The 19,922-nt window shown below is 36.5% G+C and overlaps 1 protein-coding gene across 4 annotated transcripts in view; it reads right to left on the bottom strand.

Annotated features, from left to right (window-relative positions):
• Positions 1–19,922, bottom strand: part of COL19A1 (collagen type XIX alpha 1 chain) — a 332,336-nt gene that overhangs the window by 138,217 nt on the left and 174,197 nt on the right. For all 4 annotated transcript variants that reach the window (XM_082731306.1, XM_082731307.1, XM_082731309.1 and 1 more), the window contains one exon: positions 2,924–2,977. In XM_082731306.1, coding sequence (XP_082587432.1) covers positions 2,924–2,977 — 54 coding nt within the window. The remainder of the gene's footprint in view (positions 1–2,923; positions 2,978–19,922) is intronic.

Below are 19,922 nucleotides of genomic sequence, written 5' to 3'. Positions count from 1 at the left end.
ACACTTGTTACCTTTTGTCTTTTTGATAACAGTGATTCTAATAGGTATGAGGTAACATCTCATTATGGCTTTGATTTGCATTCCCTAATGATTAGTGTTGTTTAATACCATTCCATGTACCTGTTGGCCATTTGTAGGTCTTCTTTTGAGAAATGTCTATTCAGGTTTTTTGCCCATTTTTAAACTGGGGAACTAGGTGTTTGCTATTGAGTTTTTTACATGAGTTACTTATACATTCTGGATATTAAATAGGAGGTATATTTATACTCAGTTTCCAGGAAAGTAGAGTTATTAGAAGGAAAATGTCCTCTGGATGCAGAACATAAAAATTAATTCAGAAATATGGTCCTAGATGCAATTAGATATCTTGGCTATCATTGGGAGAGAACAGAAGAAGAAGCCTGGAAAGTGACTTCACAAGGTCTTTTCATCTGGTCCTCTGCCCACAGAGAGTTAATTGCTTAAGACAGACTCAAAAGCCTTGGGGCACCTGGGTGGCTCAGTTGTGTGTGTGTGTGTGTTTTTTTTTTTTTTAATTAAATTTATTTATTTTCAGCATAACAGTACTCATTATTTTTTCACCACACCCAGTGCTCAATGCAATCCGTGCCCTCTGTAATACCCACCACCTGGTACTCCAAACTCCCACCCCCCACCGCCACTTCAAACTCCTCAGATTGTTTTTCAGAGTCCATAGTCTCTCATGATTCACCTCCCCTTCCAATTTCCCCCAACTCCGTTCTCTTCTCTAACTCCCCATGTCCTCCATGCTATTTGTTATGCTCCACAAATAAGTGAAACCATTCAGTTGTTAATTGTCTATTGCTGGCTCAGGTCATAATCCCAAGGTGCTAGGATGAGCCCCCAACGGGCTTCTTGCTCAGTGGGAAGCCTGCTTCTCCCTCCCCGACTCCTCTTGCTTGTGTTCCCTCTCTCCCTCTCTCCTCTCTCTGTCAAATAAATAAGTAAAATCTTAAAAAAAAAAAAAAAAGACTCAAAAGCCTAAAGCTAGATTAGTAATTTTCTATTTTTCTCCCTGACACTACTTAAACTTTGATCAAGTGGATTAATGAACTCCTGAATAAAGGGGCTGGGGAGCCAAATGAGAAACTACAGTTGTACATACAGGCATTGGGAACAGAACTCAGATAGGACTGCTTTATAAATAATTTTAAAGTATCAGCATCGTTCCACTATTGGCAGTATGTCCTCTCCAAGTTGCTTAAAAACCTCAGTTTCTGAATAAGGATGATAGTATTACGTATCTCATAGAGCTATTGTGAGAAATAAACAAAATGAAATAATAATGTGAAGCATTTAGCACATGATAGGAGGCTCATAAATCTTAGCTGTTATTCACAAACTTTTCCTTTCCTTTCTTTTTTTTTTTTTTTAAAGATTTTTTATTTATTTGACAGAGAGAGATACAGTGAGAGAGGAAACAACACACAGGGGGCATGGGAGAGGGAGAAGCAGGCTTCCCACCCAGCAGGGCTCGATCCCAGGACTCTGGGATCACCATCTGAGTAGAAGGCAGATGCTTAACAACTGAGCCATCCAGGTGCCCTCCTTTTACTTTCTTAACCATCAAAACTTATTAAGCCCTTTTGTATTACTAAACTAGCTATCTGTAATAAAAAGTAAACATAGAATATTTAGTTTTTAATTTTGATTTTTTATCCAAATCAAATCTTAATTGTACTACCAAAAAATTAAAAAAAAAACAAAGATAAAAGTTGCTGTAGTAGAAAAAGTTAGTTTAAAAAATACACAGAAGCACATCAGCTCAATCTTAAGCTCTAATAGAAGTATATTTTCTATAGTACAAGGGCATACTTGCCACATTTTGCTCTGCCCTAAATAACATCACACACGTTCAGTCCCATTCCTGATACCGCCAGAAAGTCGATGAGTACTTTCTAGCATGCTGGGAGTCAGAAATCCATATAAGAGAATTAGGAGAAATGAGATTTTAACCTGATAAAAGATAAACTTTGGTAAAATATACCACTGGTTCCCAAATACTTGAAGGATTTTGATATATTTGAGGCAAAAGACTTATTTGCCAGAGGACAAAACTGGGAATAAACAAAAATGACTAAAAAAGAGATTTGGGGTTAATATCATAGGACAGTAAAAGAGAACATGGGATTTAGAATCAGAAGACTCATATTCAAGTTCTGGCTCTTCTTTTTATTAGCTCTTTGACTTTAGGCAAATCACCTAAACCCTGAATCATACAATCTTCATCTATCAGGTAACAAAAGTTGATAACAATAATCATATGAGCAAGCACATAAAGTGTTTCAAGACATTAAAATGATTTGAAAATAGTAATAACAATAAGCCAAAAGAATGGAGTGACCCACTGCTGTTGAAGTGAAGTTTACCCATTATCACTGCAGGGGTTCCCTTTCCTGGGGAAAGCTAAGACTAACTACTGCAACTACAATTTATTCACTTACTACATATTTTATCTCAAAGGCAGCAAACTGCAGTGAAAGAAGCATTACAAAGCATCACTAATGTCAATAATTTAATTCAACTAAAGACTGTAGTTAATATCCACAATCTTTACAGAATTCATGTACAGGCAGGAACTCCACAAAGATATTCATCAACTGCAAAGATCAGCTTAACTCAAAACCCCAAAATAAGACAAATGTGCCCTAGATCAAATTACGGTTAATTCATTTCGCCAAAACTGCATCTCTACATTTGTGCTGCCAATCTTGAAAGTTCATAGAGAACTTTCTGGATTGTAAAAGCTCTGTCAAAATCTCAACTCAGATTTCAGGCTTTGGATCATTAACCCTCTCCTCATGCCCATCTGGTTGTGTATTTTGGGTTTATTTTCATTAATGTTCAGAAATAAGTAAGCCTTTAGATAGTAATGCCTGCCAGTTGTTCCAAGTTTACTTACCCTTTGACCTTCTTTTCCAGGTGGACCCTGTGGGCCTTGTATCCCCATGGAACCCTGTGGGGGGTGGAAAGGATTCTTGTTAATAGACTGTTTCAAGTACATCTGCCTTTTGAAGAGTGTTGTGAAAAGTAATACCTACTTTATTGATTAAACAAAACTTTTAGAGTGATCTGAGCTCTTCCATAGTTAAACTCTGTAATATATTGATGATAAATTGTCCCTCTGTGACTGGTTTTTCTTTGGAGCTAACTCCAGAAAAGAAAAAAAAAAAGTGATTCTAAACCAGGTGTGAGGCCAGTGTTCACTTCCAGACTCCAGACTTCCTTTCTGACTCTCCTATGGTCAGAACTATGTTTTACCAAACTACTATAAATAAGTAGTAACAATATTTGCAAACAAGAAAAAAAAAAAAAAAAGGAAGATTCTTTCTGTAAATGAACTCTACAAATACAGCCACATTTTTGGTTGAGAGTAGCTCTTCTAAAAACCCACTAAGAAAACACATGATTATGATGTTGGCTTCAATATATGTCTTCTCATAACACTTAATTGTTAATATCATAGACATTATTTAATACTTTCTCACAACAACATTATCAAAAGGCAGGAAAAAAATAAGCATTTTTTTTTTTTTCAGATTATAAAAAAGGCCCAGGAAATTCCAGGTGCTGTTAATCTGTAAGTCAAGTCTCCTGATTGTCACAGTTACTTTTATACAGGACTTCTTACTCAAAATGAAGCTCAAAATGATGGCATATTTTTTAAAAAAATTGTCAGTAGTTATTGTCTCTCTGAAAGTTTCTTCTTAGTTCTCCTGATGCTTTCTCCTTCCTTATTCAACATTTTAAACTTGGGTGTTTAGGCTCATTTTCTTCTCAGTCCTCATTCTCTTGCCATGATCTAATATACTGTGGACTTTGAATATTCTAGGCCAGTGATTCTAAGATTTCCAATGTAGGTACCCAACCACCTGCATGAGATACTTACTCCTCTAGGGCATCTGAAACTTAGCACATTAAACACTGACTTAGGACCCTCTCCTCCCAAACTGAATCCTCTTCCAGCATTCTCCAACTCAGTCAATTCACACAATATCCTGTTAGTGCTCATGTCAGAAATTTAGAACTCATCCCCCATACTTTCCATTCTCAAATCTCTCTTTGACATCCAGTTACCTAGTTTGGTTGGTCCATCTCCAAAGTATATTTGGAACCATCTATTTCTTTTCATTCCTAAGGCTCCAATCATTACTTCTTGCTTGCTCATCTGCTTCCTCCTTGAACCAGACACCAACCTCTCGATTCTCCACATCATGCCAAACTGATCTTAAGAAAACCCAGCCTGATCATAATACTGGACTTCAAGCTATATTACAAAGCTGTAATAATCAAGACAGTAGGATACTAGCCAAAAAAACAAAAACAAAAAAAAAAAACCACCAAAAAACTAAAACCAAAAAAACGATCACAAAAAACCAGACACTGGTCAATGGAACAGGATAGAAAACCCAGAAATGGACCCTCAACTCTATGGTCAACTAATCTTTGACAAAGCAGGAAAGATCATCCACTGGAAAAAAGAGAGTCTCCTCAACAAACAGTGTTGGGAAAATTGGACAGTCACATGCAGAAGAATGAAACTGGACCTCTTATACCAGACACAAAAATAAATTCAAAATGGATGGAAGACCTCAATGTGAGATGAGAATACATCAAAATCCTACAGAAGAACACAGGCAGCAACCTCTTTGATCTTGGCCACAGCAACCACTTACCAGACACGCCTTCAGAGGCAAAGGAAACAAAAGCAAAAATGAACTATCAGGACTTCATCAAGATACAAAACTTCTGCACAGCAAAAGAAACAATCATCAACAAAACTAAAAAGTAAGCTACAGAAAGATGGCGGAGAAGTAGCAAGCTGAGACTGCTTCAGCTAGCCGGAGATCAGCTAGATAGCTTATCTAAAGATTGCAAACACCTGAAAATCCATCGGCAGACCCAAGAGAAGAAGAACAGCAATTCTGGAAACAGAAAAACAACGGCTTTCTGAAAGGTAGGACCGGCGGAGAAGTGAATCCAAAGCGACGGGAAGATAGACCCAGGGGGGAGGGGCCGGCTCCCGGCAAGCGGCTGAGCAACCGCGCACAAAATCAGGACTTTTAAAAGTCTGTTCCGCTGAGGGACATCACTCCAGAGGCTAAACCGGGGCGAAGCCCACGCGGGGTCAGCGTGGCCTCAGGTCCCGCAGGGTCACAGAAGGATCAGGGGTGTCTGAGTGTCGCAGAGCTTGCGGGTATTGAAACGGGAAAGCCGGCTACAGAAACAGAGCCGACAGTAAGCTCACAGCTCGGTGTTACCTTGAACCGGTCGCAGGCTCGGTGAGCTCGGAGCACGGCCGGAGGTCAGGCAGACGGGAATAACTGGGCGCTGTTCTCTGAGGGCGCACTGAGGAGTGGGGCCCTGGGCTCTCGGCTCCTCCGGGCCGGAGACCAGGAGGCCGCCATTTGTGTTCCCGTCCTCCGGAACTCTACGGAAAGCGCTCAGGGAACAAAAGCTCCTGAAAGCAAACCCGAGCGGATTACTCACCCTGGCCCCGGGTAAGGGAGGTGTAATTCCACCTGGGGCAAAGACACTTGAGAATCACTACAACAGGCCCCTCCCCCAGAAGATCAACAAGAAATCCAGCCGAGACCAAGTTCACCTACCAAGGAGTGTGGTTTCAATACCAAGGAGAGCAGCAGAATTCCAGAGGAGGAGAAAGCCAAGCACGGAACTCATGGCTTTTTTCCTGTGATTTTTTTTTTAGTCTTGCAGTTAATTTAATTTTTTCTTTTTCATTTTTTTTTTTTTTCTTTTTCTTCTCACCTTCGGGTAAAATTTTTTTTTAACTGTTACCTTTTTCTTTTTTAACGATTTTTTACTAGTTTATCTAATATATATATTTTTTCTTTTTTACATTTTTCTCAGGTGTTTTCTTTTTTTAAAAAAATTTTTTTTTCTTTTCTTTTTTTTTCTTTCTTTCTTTTTGAACCTCTTTTTATCCCCTTTCTCCCCACTCACGATTTTGGATCTCTTCTAATTTAGTTAAAGCATATTTTTCTGGGGTTGTTGCCACCCTTTTAGTATTTTACTTGCCCCTTCATTTACTCTTATCTGGCCAAAATGACAAGACGTAAAAATTCAACGCAAAAAAAAGAACAAGAGGCAGTACCGAAGGCTAGGGACCTAATCAATACAGACATCGGTAATATGTCAGATCTAGAGTTCAGAATAACAATTCTCAAGGTTCTAGCCGGGCTCGAAAAAGGCATGGAAGATATTAGAGAAACCCTCTCGAGAGATATAAAAGCCCTTTCTGGAGAAATAAAAGAACTAAAATCTAACCAAGTTGAAATCAAAAAAGCTATTAATGAGGTGCAATCAAAAATGGAGGCTCTAACTGCTAGGATAAATGAGGCAGAAGAAAGAATTAGTGATATAGAAGACCAAATGACAGAGAATAAAGAAGCTGAGCAAAAGAGGGACAAAAAGCTACTGGACCACGAGGGGAGAATTCGAGAATTAAGTGACACCATAAGACGAAACAACATTAGAATAATTGGGATTCCAGAAGAAGAAGAAAGAGAGAGGGGAGCAGAAGGTATACTGGAGAGAATTATTGGGGAGAATTTCCCCAATATGGCAAAGGGAACGAGCATCAAAATTCAGGAGGTTCAGAGAACGCCCCTCAAAATCAATAAGAATAGGCCCACACCCCGTCACCTAATAGTAAAATTTACAAGTCTCAGTGACAAAGAGAAAATCCTGAAAGCAGCCCGGGAAAAGAAGTCTGTAACATACAATGGTAAAAATATTAGATTGGCAGCTGACTTATCCACAGAGACCTGGCAGGCCAGAAAGAGCTGGCATGATATTTTTAGAGCACTAAACGAGAAAAACATGCAGCCCAGAATACTATATCCAGCTAGGCTATCATTGAAAATAGAAGGAGAGATTAAAAGCTTCCAGGACAAACAACAACTGAAAGAATTTGCAAATACCAAACCAGCTCTACAGGAAATATTGAAAGGGGTCCTCTAAGCAAAGAGAGATCCTACAAGTGGTAGATCAGAAAGGAACAGAGACCATATACAATAACAGTCACCTTACAGGCAATACAATGGCACTAAATTCATATCTCTCAATAGTTACCCTGAATGTGAATGGGCTAAATGCCCCTGTCAAAAGACACAGGGTATCAGAATGGATAAAAAAACAAAACCCATCTATATGTTGCCTCCAAGAAACTCATTTTAAGCCCGAAGACACCTCCAGATTTAAAGTGAGGGGGTGGAAAAGAATTTACCATGCTAATGGACATCAGAAGAAAGCAGGAGTGGCAATCCTTATATCAGATCAATTAGATTTTAAGCCAAAGACTATAATAAGAGATGAGGAAGGACACTATATCATACTCAAAGGGTCTGTCCAACAAGAAGATTTAACAATTTTAAATATCTATGCCCCCAACGTGGGAGCAGCCAACTATATAAACCAATTAATAACAAAATCAAAGAAACACATCAACAACAATACAATAATAGTAGGGGACTTTAACACTCCCCTCACTGAAATGGACAGGTCATCCAAGCAAAAGATCAGCAAGGAAATAAAGGCCTTAAATGACACACTGGACCAGATGGACATCACAGATATATTCAGAACATTTCATCCCAAAGCAACAGAATACACATTCTTCTCTAGTGCACATGGAACATTCTCCAGAATAGATCACATCCTCGGTCCTAAATCAGGACTCAACCGGTATCAAAAGATTGGGATCATTCCCTGCATATTTTCAGACCACAATGCTCTAAAGCTAGAACTCAACCACAAAAGGAAGTTTGGAAAGAACCCAAATGCATGGAGACTAAATAGTATCCTTCTAAAGAATGAATGGGTCAACCGGGAAATTAAAGAAGAATTGAAAAAAATCATGGAAACAAATGATAATGAAAATACAACGGTTCAAAATCTGTGGGACACAATAAAGGCAGTCCTGAGAGGAAAATATATAGCGGTACAAGCCTTCCTCAAGAAACAAGAAAGGTCTCAGGTACACAACCTAACCCTACACCTAAAGGAGCTGGAGAAAGAACAAGAAAGAAACCCTAAGCCCAGCAGGAGAAGAGAAATCATAAAGATCAGAGCAGAAATCAATGAAATAGAAACCAAAAAAACAATAGAACAAATCAACGAAACTAGGAGCTGGTTCTTTGAAAGAATTAATAAAATTGATAAACCCCTGGCCCGACTTATCAAAAAGAAGAGAAAGGACCCAAATAAATAAAATCATGAATGAAAGAGGAGAGATCACAACTAACACCAAAGAAATACAAACTATTATAAGAACATACTATGAGCAACTCTACGGCAATAAATTTGACAATCTGGAAGAAATGGATGCATTCCTAGAAACATATAAACTACCACAACTGAACCAGGAAGAAATAGAAAGCCTGAACAGACCCATAACCAGTAAGGAGATTGAAACAGTCATTAAAAATCTCCAAACAAACAAAAGCCCAGGGCCAGATGGCTTCCCGGTGGAATTCTACCAAACATTTAAAGAAGAACTAATTCCTATTCTCCTGAAACTGTTCCAAAAAATAGAAATGGAAGGAAATCTTCCAAACTCATTTTATGAGGCCAGCATCACCTTGATCCCAAAACCAGACAAGGATCCCACCAAAAAAGAGAGCTATAGACCGATATCCTTGATGAACACAGATGCGAAAATACTCAACAAAATACTAGCCAATAGGATTCAACAGTACATTAAAAAGATTATTCACCACGACCAAGTGGGATTTATTCCAGGGCTGCAAGGTTGGTTCAACATCCGCAAATCAGTCAATGTGATACAACACATCAATAAAAGAAAGAACAAGAACCATATGATACTTTCAATAGATGCTGAAAAAGCATTTGACAAAGTACAGCATCCCTTCCTGATCAAAACTCTTCAAAGTGTAGGGATAGAGGGCACATACCTCAATATCATCAAAGCCATCTATGAAAAACCCACCGCAAATATCATTCTCAATGGAGAAAAACTGAAAGCTTTTCCACTAAGGTCAGGAACACGGCAGGGATGTCCATTATCACCACTGCTATTCAACATAGTACTAGAGGTCCTAGCCTCAGCAATCAGACAACAAAAGGAAATTAAAGGCATCCAAATCGGCAAAGAAGAAGTCAAATTATCACTCTTCGCAGATGATATGATACTATATGTGGAAAACCCAAAAGACTCCACTCCAAAACTGCTAGAACTTATACAGGAATTCAGTAAAGTGTCAGGATATAAAATCAATGCACAGAAATCAGTTGCATTTCTCTACACCAACAGCAAGACAGAAGAAAGAGATATTAAGGAGTCAATCCCATTTACAATTGCATCCAAAACCATAAGATACCTAGGAATAAACCTAACCAAAGAGACACAGAATCTATACTCAGAAAACTATAAAGTACTCATGAAAGAAATTGAGGAAGACACAAAGAAATGGAAAAATGTTCCATGCTCCTGGATTGGAAGAATAAATATTGTGAAAATGTCTATGCTACCTAAAGCAATCTACACATTTAATGCAATTCCTATCAAAGTACCATCCATCTTTTTCAAAGAAATGGAACAAATAATGCTAAAATTTATATGGAACCAGAAAAGACCTCGAATAGCCAAAGGGATATTGAAAAAGAAAGCCAACGTTGGTGGCATCACAATTCCGGACTTCAAGCTCTATTACAAAGCTGTCATCATCAAGACAGCATGGTACTGGCACAAAAACAGACACATAGATCAATGGAACAGAATAGAGAGCCCAGAAATAGACCCTCAAATCTATGGTCAACTCATCTTCGACAAAGCAGGAAAGAATGTCCAATGGAAGAAAGACAGCCTCTTCAATAAATGGTGCTGGGAAAATTGGACAGCCACATGTAGAAAAATGAAATTGGACCATTTCCTTACACCACACACAAAAATAGACTCAAAATGGATGAAGGACCTCAATGTGCGAAAGGAAACCATCAAAATCCTTGAGGAGAACACAGGCAGCAACCTCTTCGACCTCTGCCACAGCAACATCTTCCTAGGAACAACGCAAAAGGCAAGGGAAGCAAGGGAAAAAATGAACTATAGGGATTTCATCAAGATCAAAAGCTTTTGCACAGCAAAGGAAACAGTTAACAAAATCAAAAGACAACTGACAGAATGGGAGAAGATATTTGCAAACGACCTATCAGATAAAGGACTAGTGTCTAGAATCTATAAAGAACTTAGCAAACTCAACACCCAAAGAACAAATAATCCAATCAAGAAATGGGCAGAGGACATGAACAGACATTTCTGCAAAGAAGACATCCAGATGGCCAACAGACACATGAAAAAGTGCTCCATATCACTCGGCATCAGGGAAATACAAATCAAAACCACAATGAGATATCACCTCACACCAGTCAGAATGGCTAAAATCAACAAGTCAGGAAATGACAGATGCTGGCGAGGATGTGGAGAAAGGGGAACCCTCCTACACTGTTGGTGGGAATGCAAGCTGGTGCAGCCACTCTGGAAAACAGCATGGAGGTTCCTCAGAATGTTCAAAATAGAACTGCCCTATGATCCAGCAATTGCACTATTGGGTATTTACCCTAAAGATACAAATGTAGTGATCCAAAGGGGCACATGCACCCGAATGTTTATAGCAGCAATGTCCACAATAGCCAAACTATGGAAAGATCCTAGATGTCCATCCACAGATGAATGGATCAAGAAAATGTGGTATATATACACAATGGAATACTATGCAGCCATCAAAAGAAATGAAATCTTGCCATTTGCGACAACATGGATGGAACTAGAGCGTATCATGCTTAGCGAAATAAGTCAAGCAGAGAAAGACAACTATCATATGATCTCCCTGATATGAGGAAGTGGTGATGCAACATGGGGGCTTAAGTGGGTAGGAGAAGAATCAATGAAACAAGATGGGATTGGGAGGGAGACAAACCATAAGTGACTCTTAATCTCACAAAACAAACTGAGGGTTGCTGGGGGGAGGGGGTTTGGGAGAAGGGGGTGGGATTATGGACATTGGGGAGGGTATGTGCTTTGGTGAGTGCTGTGAAGTGTGTAAACCTGGTGATTCACAGACCTGTACCCCTGGGGATAAAAATATATGTTTATAAAAAATAAAAAGTTAAAAAAAAAAAAAGTAAGCTACAGAATGGAAGAAGATATTTGCAAATGACCTATCAGACAAAATGCTGCTACCTAAAATCTATAAAGAACTTATCAAACTCAACACCCAAAACCCAAAAAATCCAGTCAAGAAATGGGCATATGACAGGAATGGACATTTCTCTAAAGAAGAAATACAAATGACAGATGTGTGAGAAAATGTTAAAAATCACTTATCATCAGGGAAATACAAATCCAAAGCACAAAGAGATACCACTTCATGCCAGTCAGAATGGCTAAAATGAACAACTCAGGAAACAACAGATGTTGGCAAGGATGCAGAGAGAGAAGAACCATCTTACAATATTGGTGGGAATGCAAACTGGTATAGGTGCTACAGAAAACAGTATGGAGGGTCCTCAAAAAATTAAAAACAGAGCTACATTATGACACAGCAATTGCATCAGTAGGTATTTATAAAGAAAATACAAACATAGTGATTTACAGGGGCACTTGCACCCCTAATGTTTATAGCAGCAATGTCCACAATGGCCAAAATATGGAAAAAGCCCAGTTGTCCATTGACTGATGAGTGGGTAAAGATGTGGTATATATAAATACACACACACACACACACACACACACACACACACACACACACAGGAATATTACTCAGTCATCAAAAAGAATAAAATCTTTGCTATTTTCAACAATGTGATGGAACTAGAGTATATTATGCCAACTGAAATCAGTCTAAGAAAGACAAATACCATGATTTCATTCATATGTGGAATTTAAAGAAAAAAATAAACATACGGGAAGGGAAGATAAAATAAGATAAAAACCGAGAGGGAGGCAAACCATTAAGAGATTCTTTTTTTTTTTTTTTTAAGATTTTATTTATTTATTTGACAGACACAGATCTTAAGTAGATACACAGGCACAGATCTTAAGTAGGCGGAGACGCAGGCAGAGAGAGAGAGGAGGAAGGAGGTTCCCTGCTGAGCAGAGAGCCAGATGTGGGCCTCGATCCCAGGACTCTGGGATCATGACCTGAGCTGAAGGCAGAGGCTTTAACTCACTGAGCCACCCAGGTGCCCCATTAAGAGATTCTTAACTGTAAAGAACAATGTGAGGGTTGCTGGAGGTGGGTGGCTGGGGAATGGGGTAACTGGGTGATGGGCATTAAGGAGGGCATGTTACATAATGAGTACTGGGTATTATATGCAACTGATGAATCACTAAATTTTACCCCTGAAACTAATAATATACTATATGTTAACTAACTTGAATTTAAATAAATTAAATTTATTAAATAAAACTAAATAAATTTTAAATAAAATTAAATTTAAAAATTAAAAAAAAAAAAAAGAAGAAAACCCAGCCTGACCTTCCCTGACTTTCCACAGGAAGGGATGAAGTTTATCAGTCTTTTTTTTTTTTTTTAGATTTTATTTCTTTATCTGACAGACAGAGATCACAAGTAGGCAGAGAAGCAGCCAGAAGGAGAAGAGGAAGCAGGCTCCCTGCTGAGCAGAGAGCCAGATGTGGGGCTCGACTGGAGGACCTTGGGATCATGACCTGAGCTGAAGGCAGAGGTTTTAATCCCACTGAGCCACCCAGATGCCCTGAAGTTTATCAGTCTTAAAGTGCCTTGTACTTCACCTCATTTAAATCATTGTACAGGTAATGATTTGCCAAGTTTAAAGGACAACAGGTAGAATCTGTCTTATTATTGGGTTATCATTATATTAATCTTATTCACATTATGGGCCCAAGAATCTGAGTGAAAAAATTCATACTGGAAAATCAATTCACTTTAGTAAGTTTTGGGTAAAGTCAATAATTTTCAAAGAGTTTTGCAAATATTTGTGATTAACCTATCATATATTAAATGCTTAAATGATTTGGAATAAATAAGAAAATAGTTATAAATATTCAAACAAATCTAAATTTACCTCCATTCAGAAGAAGCATTCTTTTCTTATCTAATTTTTAAAAACTTAGGATATATTTGTACATTCTGACCTTTTTCTTTAAAAGTGTGGTTACCTTTAAACTAAAATATCAGATGTGTTTGTGGTGACCTATAATTATTTATTATGTATATATTCATTTTTTATAGAAGAAACTGTTTTAATAAATGTCATGTGCATAATTTCACCATCTAATTTTATTTTAAATAGAAAAAAGTTATAAACATGTAGTTTTTCATTCAGATAGCTTTCATTTGATTAATGTTGTCAGTATTTAATAAAAATCACTATAACTCATTTTCAAAAAGCATTAATACAAAAAATTCTGCATGAATCACAAATCCTCAGTGTTTTATCCAGTCTTTCTCATTCCTTCCCTATAAAATCAGTAAAATATAGGTGTTTACTACTTTCATTTTTTAAAATCTATTCTTAGAACAATTTATTATTTATTTATTTATTTTTAAATATTTTATTTATTTGTCAGAGAGAGAGCACTCACTAGTGGGGGGAGGAGCAGATGCCCCAATGAGCAGGAAGTCCAATGTGGGACTCAATCCCAGAACCCTGGAATTATGACTGAGCTGAAAGCAGATGCTAGACTAACTAAGCCACCCACGTGTCCTGTTCTTAGAACAATTTAATGTTATAGGGCCACATAAATCCCATGTTTTATTGATTTAGGCAGGAATGAGAAAAGTAGTCAGTTCTGTTTGATTTTTTTTTTTTTTTTACAAAAAACACCTGCCAAATGATATATAACCAAGGGAAGTTGGCTAAAATTAGGTCAACTTTAGGGTGGTACATTTATAATGTGCCATAAGAAAAACAACTTTTAAAATCCAAATATACCAAGTATTAATTATAATATAATTATAGGGAGTTGTGTCATTTTTCAAAAGACTGACACAATCTTGGCTCTAGATTAAACTCCTTCCTTTTACCCCTAGGAAACTATTATCATTTCATGAATAGTCGAATTTATATATAACATTTTTGATATCCATCCAAACGTTGACAGCTCTTTCAGTGTTTTTAAACATGAGCTACTAAAACATACACACACCAAATATTCATGAAGGGAGTACAATTAATTCTGTGCCACATATAATCAAAATTGCACTAACTTAGTTGGACAAATTATATACAAAAGCTGACAAAAATGCAAAAATATTAAACTTGATTTGGAATGGATTCAATGGATTCAAAAATATTTATGAGAACCTTCTGTGTGCAAAGTCCAAATGGTACACTCACACACATAAACCCATGAATATACCTCCTAAATATTCATGATTCTGTAACCCATGTCCCACCCCACCTTATATTTGCTAAATCTAGAACCCAGGGAGATTTTTAATGAAAAGTTAGGGAATTATTTTTAATCTCAAATGGATTATTCACTATTTCAATTATCCATGGCCAATTTTTAATCCTAGCTACATTGCATTAATGTTCAGAATATTTTTGAGCTACCTTTATTGAATTTTAGTTGATATTTACAGAGAAATATAGTATCAACATTGTCATTAGTAAAATACAGGCCAACCAACTACAGAAAAATCATATTTTTTCCCAAAATAAGAAATCAATATTTGGGAATGATTCATTATTTACAATTATTCAGCTTACTTTACCTAGTAAAGTCAAATAGTGAATTTGCTGATCACTTACTATTGAAAATTAGGGGGCACCTGGGTGGCTCAGTGGGTTACAACCTCTGCCTTCGGCTCAGGTCATGATCCCAGGGTCCTGGGATAGAGCCCCACTCAGGCTTTCTGCTCAGCAGGGAGCCTGCTTCCTCTCTCTCTGCCGGCCTCTGCCTACTTGTGATCTCTCTCTGTTAAATAAATAAGTAAAATCTTTAAAAAAAAAGAAAGAAAGAAAGAAAGAAAAATATACATAGACCTAAGCTCCAGCCTACCTAAACTTGGGTAGAGCTCAGCATTTGTCTCAGACCCTTCGCACAGTTCCTCCTTACTCTGGCTTTCATATCATTATGTGTGTACCTTACTTATCCTCTTAGTTGAATTGAAGTCCTAGAGGACAGATCATCATTTTTTTTTCTATCTTCTGGCATACTTATGGAAGACCCTCAATAGATATTAGTAAACTGGATCATAAGGAAAGAAACACTGGGATGGAAAAATACTGGCTGGTGATGGTAGGAAACAGATTTCTGGTCAACATCTAATCATATTTATTTTCAAAAGTTGAACTTAAATATCACATTGGAGAACTTTCTGTCTTGTCTGTATTTCTCATCTAAAGTAATCATTCAATTATTTGATATCTAAGAGTAAAATTGACTTATAGTTCATTGAAGAATTATTGACGACTTATGGATCATCTGTGTTATGAAACTTATTTAAATTTTTGACCACTATTTGATGTTTTATAGATGTATACCATTTTTCAAGTTAGAGAATTGTATCTTACGTATAATCTGTGTGTTTTTTTCTCCTTTGATTTCATTTGTGGAAGAATAATGCCAATTCATTTTCTCTAATTTTTTCATGTATTTAGTTGGCTATGAAAATGACTGTAAACTGGATTTTTCCTAAAATTTCACAAACGTGAAGATTTATTGCTTTTCTCAAAGAGAAGTATTAAGAATGTATTTCCGAGATTCATGATGTAAACATCTGCATTTTTCTATAAGGCTTTCATTCTTTTCTCTCTTTTTTTTTTCATTTTTTTAAAGTCAGGTTTCTTTTCTATTGTTTTTTTTAAGTGGGATTCTGGATATTAAAAATGTTGACAGGGAAAGGAACTCATAAGGCTGTTACCTCTCTTGGCTAGGATAAAACAATGTAAAAAATAGTCCAAGGCAGCTAAACCACTTTAAGTTCCAGTGGATAGCTATTACAGTGTGTTACATTACACATAGCTCTCTCTGGACAATCTGCTGATTACTTAAGACAGACTAGAGCTTATCATTATAGAAGCCCATGTAAATATTTAACTGAGAAATTACTTAGAATTAACTGGTTCAGAACAGAATTTTGAAGTGTTTAACAAACACAGCAGATGTTTAGTAGAGTTAATAGGGTAGATTAATTGCATTTAAACACATTTTCATTTGTGAAAAGAAGCAAGATATACTCATAACTTCATAATCAAAGAAAGAAGCTGAAGTTAAAAAAAAAAAGGAAGTTTCATTTTGAAGTATTACTGGCACTCCCTTGCTAGGGATGTTGCAGAATATATGATACCTAAAATTACTTCAACAAAAATATTATGTGAGTGTATTTTAATTGTTATGATTATTGCTTTAGAATATACTTCATAGACTTGAAACACAAGAATAAGCAGAATCTGCATAGATTCTTAAAATACCACTAGGGCATTTTCTGTCTTTCAAATAGAGTGCACATAATGAAAATGGAAAACAGAGCTTATCTGTTTTTATAGAAAATTTCATGCCTTTAATATAAGAACAATGAGAACAAATGTGATACGTTGGAGACATCAGAACAACAACAACAAAGTGAATTAGTAAAAACATAACAGACATGCAGTCTAGTCATGGGAAGTCCTTCTGAGAAGTGAAATTCAAGAATGTTTATGTTAATAAGTTAAAGGAGTGACTGGTTTTATGTCATTTCATAGAATTATCATGACTAAGAATTTCCCTTAGGGTGTGAAAGTATTCAGAAAAACAATTTTGTGTTATATATAAAAAGCCCAACATTTCATCATAAGCAGTTGTCAGTACACACTAGGAAATAGATGTCTTTGGAATAAAAACACAATAGAATCTCTTTCATACACTTAACAAGAAAAAGAAAAAAAAAGCCCTGACAAACCTTTCCAGTAACACTGACAAGAGAAGAATGAGAGCCATCACTAGAAAGAAAATTTATGAAATATTTGTGTAGACAGGAATGTTTCAATCATTATCAGTTACAGTAAACAGGTTCCATAGTTGGATGGACAATTTTATCCTATCTTCAACAATTTAAAAAATTGAGGTCATCTGTAGTGCTTTCAAAATTTAACAGTTTCATTTGAAAGTCCTGCCAGCTATTTGGACATGAGACACAATGTATTATGATTATTTCCATGTGGTTACAAAGATAAATTTTAGCAATAATCTTTTTCTGTTTTCTGAACTCAGAAATCACATCTCTTTTTATACATTGATCCTGAAATAGCAGGTTTTTAGTCACTATTGATTCAGCCATTAACACTAAAAATTAAATTGAAGAATATAACATACAGTCTGTGAATTTGGAATGGTGAAGGACATCCGTACTTCCCACAAACTTTCTTCCACCAAGAATTTTTGCCCCTATTAGGAGATAGTCTACATCATAACTTGTATATAGCCTCAGTTCCCTTTCATTTTGAATATTATCGAGTACAGTGAATTGCATGTAGCAAGCATTGAAAGGCTGAATGACTGATAGATTCTGATTCCTTTATACTTCTCTTGGTAGATCTGCTATAGTGAGAAAATTAATTGTCATAGCTACCAAAATTCCAATTAAAAAATTTATATTCTTCATCCACAAACCCCACTTCATACTAAAATAATCTGTTATTTTTAATTCTTATGTGGTAAAATTGCAAAATAGATGCTCTTCTTCTATTTGGAAGAGTTGCCTTCATTAGAGAAAGAAATGTAAGTTGCATTAAATTTATCTCATATTGATGAGGATTAAGTACTTACTCTTTGATAAAAACAACATGAATTGAAAAGATTATTGTATCTATACAAGCCATTAATTAATAAGAAATAGAACCAATCAAGTTATTTAAAATGCTTATATCATTTAAAATAATGTAGTTTTGGGCGCCTGGGTGGCTCAGTGGGTTAAGCCGCAGCCTTCTGCTCAGGTCATGATCTCAGGGTCCTGGGATCGAGTCCTGCATCGGGCTCTCTGCTCAGCCTGCTTCACTCTCTCTCTCTGCCTGCCTCTCCATCTACTTGTGATCTCTCTCTGTCAAATGAATAAATAAAATCTTAAAAAACTATTTAAAAAAAATAAATGTAGTTTCATATTTGGTAATTATTTTGAGTAACTTTCATTGAGTTATCATAAATATTTTCATATTTTGTTAATTTTATATTTTTAGTTTTCTTGACTATGAAAAACTTTATGTAAATTTTCCTTATTTTGGCCCTAACCCAATAATTAAATGGTTTGATTTCAGTTAACTCAAGGCCATGTTGACAAGTAAAAAATTGGTAGATCAGTGGTCTATCAAATCCATTTGTATCATCTGTCTTAAGGTTTTATGTGAGGGTAAAAATGACTGATTCAGTTTTAATGATGAGTCTGATCATAACAATGAAAGTGGCTTTGTCATAGCTCACTGACCACTTGGAGACATGGCTCCACTGCAAAAAGGGGAGCAATCTACACATGGGTTGTTTTATTTATTTATTTTTTTCACATGGGTTGTTTTAAAATGTCCTCAGTTAACTTCTGAGAATGGACAATATGATACAAATGTAATTCCAAATGTAATATGATGAATAACTTTTGCATTAGGGCCATGTGACATAAATGACAAGACTGAAGGAAATAATCTAGTAATTTTGGGGTTAAAACACAAATCAGTACAGAGATATTCACACCCCACATGAAAGACCTAAGAATTAATGCAGATAACTGTGAAGATGACTAAAACAAAAAGCAAGTGGCAATTCATTGAGTAAGTTGGTAAAAACCAAACTTTTAATAGGGGAAAATGGTCCATATTATAATAAAGAAATTTTAAAAATATATTAAAAACATATATTGAAGACTTTTCTCTTTTTAGATTTTATTTATTTATTTATTTACTTATTTATTGGGAGAGAGTGTGCACACACAAGCAGGGGAGAGGGGCAGAGGGAGATGGAGAGAATCTCAAAGAGACACCACACACTAAGTGTGGAACCCAACTTGGGGCTCGATCTCACAACCCTGAGATCATTATCTCTGCCAAAATCAAAAGTCCACTGAGGTGCTCTGAAGACTTTTCTATTTTTACCTTCTTTCCACTGGCCTTCCTCCTTTCTGCCAGGAGCATCCATTTCCCTCAGGAGGATTAATATCATAATAGCATAAGTGTAAAGACAATGAAAGAGTCAATGTTCAACTTTTGACATATAATGGTTCACATAAGACAGAAGTCTGGAAGCTAGGCTCCAGGAATAGAAGAGTATTTCTGAATATCAAGTATCTCATCACCACATATGAAGAGATATTCTCATAGATCACAAAGATGAACATGAACAACACAGAGGAAGGAACAGATAAAGGATGTTTCTATCCAACCAGAAAGGAAATTGAAAACATTTCCTTTCTTACTGTTTCCGTGAATGAACAGTTTCAGGAGAAGAATGATGAATTCGACACCAATATTTTTGCTTTCCCTCCTCTTAGGAAACCAGGAAGAAAAAGAAGTCATAAAGCATTCTATTTCTTATCAGACAATGAGCAAAACCTTTATAATTCTGATGGAAATAATTTCTAACCTAGAAGTCAGTACCAAGACAAATTAGCAATCAAGTGTACAAGTAGAATAAAAACACTTTCAAACATGTAAAATCTTAGAAAATTTACCTCCCTTTTATTTTTAATTTTTAAAATTTTTTAAAAAATTCTTTTCAGTGTTCCAGAATTCATTGTTCATGCACCACACCCAGTGCTCCATGCAATACGTGGCCTCCATAATTCCCACCGCCAGGGTCACCCAACCCCCCATCCTCCTCCCCTCCAAAACCCTCAGTTTGTTTATCAGAGTCCACAGTCTTTCATAGTTTGTCCCCCCCCTCCAATTTCTCCCAACTCCTTTCTCCT

The sequence above is a fragment of the Mustela nivalis genome (genome assembly GCF_964662115.1).
Source record: "Mustela nivalis genome assembly, chromosome: 5".
Classification (NCBI taxonomy): domain Eukaryota; kingdom Metazoa; phylum Chordata; class Mammalia; order Carnivora; family Mustelidae; genus Mustela; species Mustela nivalis.
The sequence above is the reverse complement of the archived record's forward strand: the minus strand, read 5'-3'. Positions and strand labels throughout refer to the sequence as shown.